This window comes from Hypanus sabinus, unplaced genomic scaffold (genome assembly GCF_030144855.1).
Source record: "Hypanus sabinus isolate sHypSab1 unplaced genomic scaffold, sHypSab1.hap1 scaffold_53, whole genome shotgun sequence".
In the NCBI taxonomy this organism is placed as follows: Eukaryota; Metazoa; Chordata; class Chondrichthyes; order Myliobatiformes; family Dasyatidae; genus Hypanus; species Hypanus sabinus.
Genome location: NW_026781391.1, coordinates 2,791 through 6,787, shown reverse-complemented (window position 1 = coordinate 6,787; position 3,997 = coordinate 2,791). Strand labels below are relative to the sequence as shown.

At 49.0% G+C, this 3,997-nt stretch overlaps 1 protein-coding gene across 1 annotated transcript; it reads left to right on the top strand.

The window, feature by feature from the left end:
• Positions 1-2,947: 2,947 nt before the first annotated feature.
• On the top strand, positions 2,948-3,790 carry LOC132389302 (C3a anaphylatoxin chemotactic receptor-like). Its single transcript, XM_059961812.1, has one exon. It carries the CDS (start codon positions 2,948-2,950, stop codon positions 3,788-3,790), a length of 843 nt encoding a protein of 280 aa, XP_059817795.1.
• Positions 3,791-3,997: the final 207 nt, after the last annotated feature.

The following is a 3,997-nucleotide window of genomic DNA, read 5'->3' as shown; positions in this document are numbered from 1 at the left end:
ATTCGGAATTAAGACCGCCACCATTGCTAAATTAGCATCCAAATTCCCCACAAGACACCACTCCCTGATGTACCTGGAGCACGCAGGAAATCCCACCGTCGAATTTAAGGTCTGAGTGCAAGTATTCTATACCACTAAGGACCGGTGACGGAGCAGGAGATTCCAGGGAAAGGTGAGATGAATTTCCATGGGTTTTATATTAATTTGGAAGAGTGGCATCTGATCACGGTTCTTCAGCGTGGCTGTGTTCCGGAATTAACATGGACTTCCTACTTTCGGGTGTTTTTTTCAGAGATAACTCAGTTATCCAGTGAAGGCAGGACAGTGGGATTGTCAATATGCAGTTCAATGAGGAGAACTTCAGAGATTACAGAGGCTTGCTTGTTTTTTATGTGTTCGAAGGACGCTGACCGATGAGCTGACAAAATAAATTAAGATAACAGATGCAGGGATAGTGTGTACAGAATCGCTTTCCCACGGTAGGAGCAACGTTAACAGAAAGGCATGTATTTATCTTGAGGAAAGGAGAATTAAGTCGAATATAAGGGATAGTTTTTTAACAGTTTGTTCTAATTGCCAATTCGATTCCGAGATACACCACGTGGACAAACCTCTCCGGCTCTTCGAGAACGCCCCGCCCAATTACACCCGTGTGATCAATTGACACTCCAGAGTCGCAGGCCTTCTGGGTTTGAAAGGCTTATCACATAAGGAACGTGTAACGGTGCTGCTCTTCTACTCACCCAAATTCAGAAGAATGAGAGGTGACTGTATTGAAACCTGAGGACTGTTGAAAAGCCTCAATGCAGTCGATGTGGAGTAGGTGTTTCCTATGTTGCGGGAGGCTAGGAGGCTCAGAAGGGAGGGCTGACCTTTTAAATAGGAGATTCGGATTAATTACTGTAGCCAGTGATTGGTGAATCTGTGACATTCATTTATGTACATTTTAAGATGTAGGTGATAGGTTCTTGATTGGTCCGTGCCTGCTCGGAAACAAGTGGAAGGGAAGAGACTGGGGCTGAAAAACAATATGGCGGAGCAAATTCAATGAGCCAAATGGACTAGTTCTACTCCTATATCTTACGGAATTATAATCTTATGTGTGAGGAAACTGGAGCACCCAGAATAAACCCACGCAATAGCGGGGACAAATTCTAAACTCCCTTCAGACAGCGGCGGGAGATGAACTCGGCTTGTTGGCACTGCATCAGAGTCATGTTAGTCACTGCGCTACCATGCTGTCCATTATGAACTGACACTTTGAACGTGGCTGCCAGTGGAGTTGACAAACGTCATATGGATTGTTGTAAACGGGGAAATGGGAGGCATGGCCTTCTAGGCCAAGGACCTGTTGCTGTAGTGATCTTGTAGCAATAGTAATAGTAGTAATATTTGATAGTGATGCGCTAGTGATGGTAGTAACGGTGGTAGTGGTAGAAATCCTTTGGTAGAATTGGCCAGTACCAGAAGGCGTGCATTTAAGGTGAGAGGGGATAAGATGAAAGGAGACGTGCAGGTAAGTTTTTTTTTCATAGAGCGGTGGGTGCCTGGAATGTGCTGAAAGAGTGGTGGTGGAGGCAGATACATTGAGAATGGTAAGAGCCGCTTGGATGGGAACGTGAATGTGAGGGAAATGGGCATTGTGTTAGCAGACGCCATTAGTTACGTAGGCCATGTGCTTACTTACTTAATTGATTTGGTACAATATTGTGGAGTATTCTTGTGCTGGATTCTTCTGTGTTCGTGCAAACGTCCTGGGCACATTTCTGCAGTGAAGGTGACTTCGAACTTTCCAGGGTACTATAGTTGTCAACGTAGACCGGAGAGCGGCGGGCGGACGTAAAGGATGCTGGGAATGGCGAGGGTGATGAGCCGCGGGAGGGATTTGGGACTGGTGCCAGAGAAGGAGGGCCAGGTTCGGTATTGGGAGCGGTTGCTAGCACGGATGTAAACATGCGCTGACCTGAGACAACAGGGAAGGTCATTTGATTTTCAAATAGTTTGTTGTCCTTACAGAATCGCCCTTTGGTGCTTTCCGCTTCCTCGCATTCACTTCCCCTTTCCTCCAAGCATGATTCCCTTCTCCCTGCCCCCTTACCAGTCTCGGTCCACAACCCATATGAGAGTCAGGTGTATCGTCACTCACAAACAGTATATCATGAAATAATTTTGTCTTTTGGCGACAGTGCAATACATCAATTTACTAAAGTACCGTGCAGTAATAGACCCTTCCGGCCCAACGAGTCGCAGTGCCCAGCAACTTACCTGGTTGACCCGAGCCTAACGACAGGAAAGTTCAATAAGGTCAATTCACCTAAGAGCCAGAGCGTTTTTGGAATGTGGGAGGAAAGCGAAGCACCCGCGGGAATCCGGCACGTTCACGGGAGCAAGAACTAGTACTGGTAGTAGCTTGATCGCTCCAGTCCAGTAGAATGTTCTTCTACGGAATTGTCATCCTTGGGTCCTCGGCGGGCTGTAGAGGCCGATGCAAGATCCACAATACGTCAGTGGTCGGGTGCATTTCCTTAATGCGGATCGGCCGAGCGCGACTTTCTCTAATGTACGGCCATATATCACATGGTCGTTGACAGATCGGGGACATGCCGGTAAGGGTTAAGTGGCCTGGAATGCGAGACGACTGTGGTCTCTGCGCTGCAGCAGACTTCCGCCAGCCTCACTGCCGTTGCGCTGTGTCAGGTTTCTCTTCCGTGTTGCATCCCATCTCTGCTCCCCATCCTCTCGTCCCCTCTTCGCTCTCACACCTCCTCCTGAATTCGCCACCTCTCCATTCTGCACCCCTCTCACTTCCACGATATCTCATCTACCAGATCCGACAATGTCGTTCTCCGAAGGAATGACCAGTTCGACGCTCGCTGGGAATCTCTCCTCTCACAATTCCACGGCCGATGGAAACAGAATGGAGTAGGGAGCACCTTCCGTCGTGTCAATGGTCATCTTCACCCTCACCGTCCTACTGGGCGTCCCGGGCAATGGCGCAGTCATCTGGGTGACGGGCTTCAAGATGAAGAGTAAGGTCCACACGGTGTGTTTCCTGAACCTGGCTGTGGCTGACCTGATCTATTGCCTCACCCTTCCCTTCAGAATGGCAAACATCTCCCTCATCTGCTTTGGGGACAACGCCTACTTTTCCATGGAGTTTATTAGGACGTTGACGTTCCTCAACGCAACCGCCAGCATTTATCTGTTATGTCTGATCAGCATCTGCCGCTGCCTGGCTATTACTCGGCCTTCGTGGTTCCAGCAACAACTGAGCCTCACGTGGGCTCGTGGGGCTTGCTTCGGAATCTGGATCCTAGCCTTCGCCATGTGCAAGCCCGTCCTCCTGCTTCAGGATTGGAAGAAGGAATTGACTGTCTTGCAGCCATTTTGGTTTGTTTTCATCTTCGGTCTTCCCCTTCTAATTATGATCACCAGCTACTCCCTGGTTGGTTGTAGGCTGCAAGAGAACAGGTTCGTAAAATCTAAGAAGTCTGTCTGCCTTATCATCACCGTTGTCATCACCTTTATGATCTGTTGGATCCCGAACACTGTCTGCAACCTCGTTGCAATCGTGAAACCGATTCCACCGGACCTGTCATTATTCACTGTTGCCCTGGCCTCCTTCAACAGCGCCCTCAACCCGCTTCTCTATGTCTTCGTTGGCCGCGAATTCCACCAGGTCTTCAGGCGCTCCATCCTCACTTCGCTTCATCTGGCCTTGGCCGAGCAGAGGCTGGAATCGGAGACCCAGCCCCAAACCCCCAACCTTGCCTCAAATACGAATGTCTGAGGGAGTTCCTCGCGGCTAGACGTCCGACTGATATCGCCTGACTACCGACACAGTGGACAGTCGAATGCAGTTATGGTCGGCAGTGGAGGCTTTACTACACTCTTATTTTAATCTCTCAGAACATAGAACACAGTCCACTCGCTCAACCAATTCAGTCAGTCAATAAATGGTCAATTAACCAAATACCCTCCGCCTACACAATGGAGA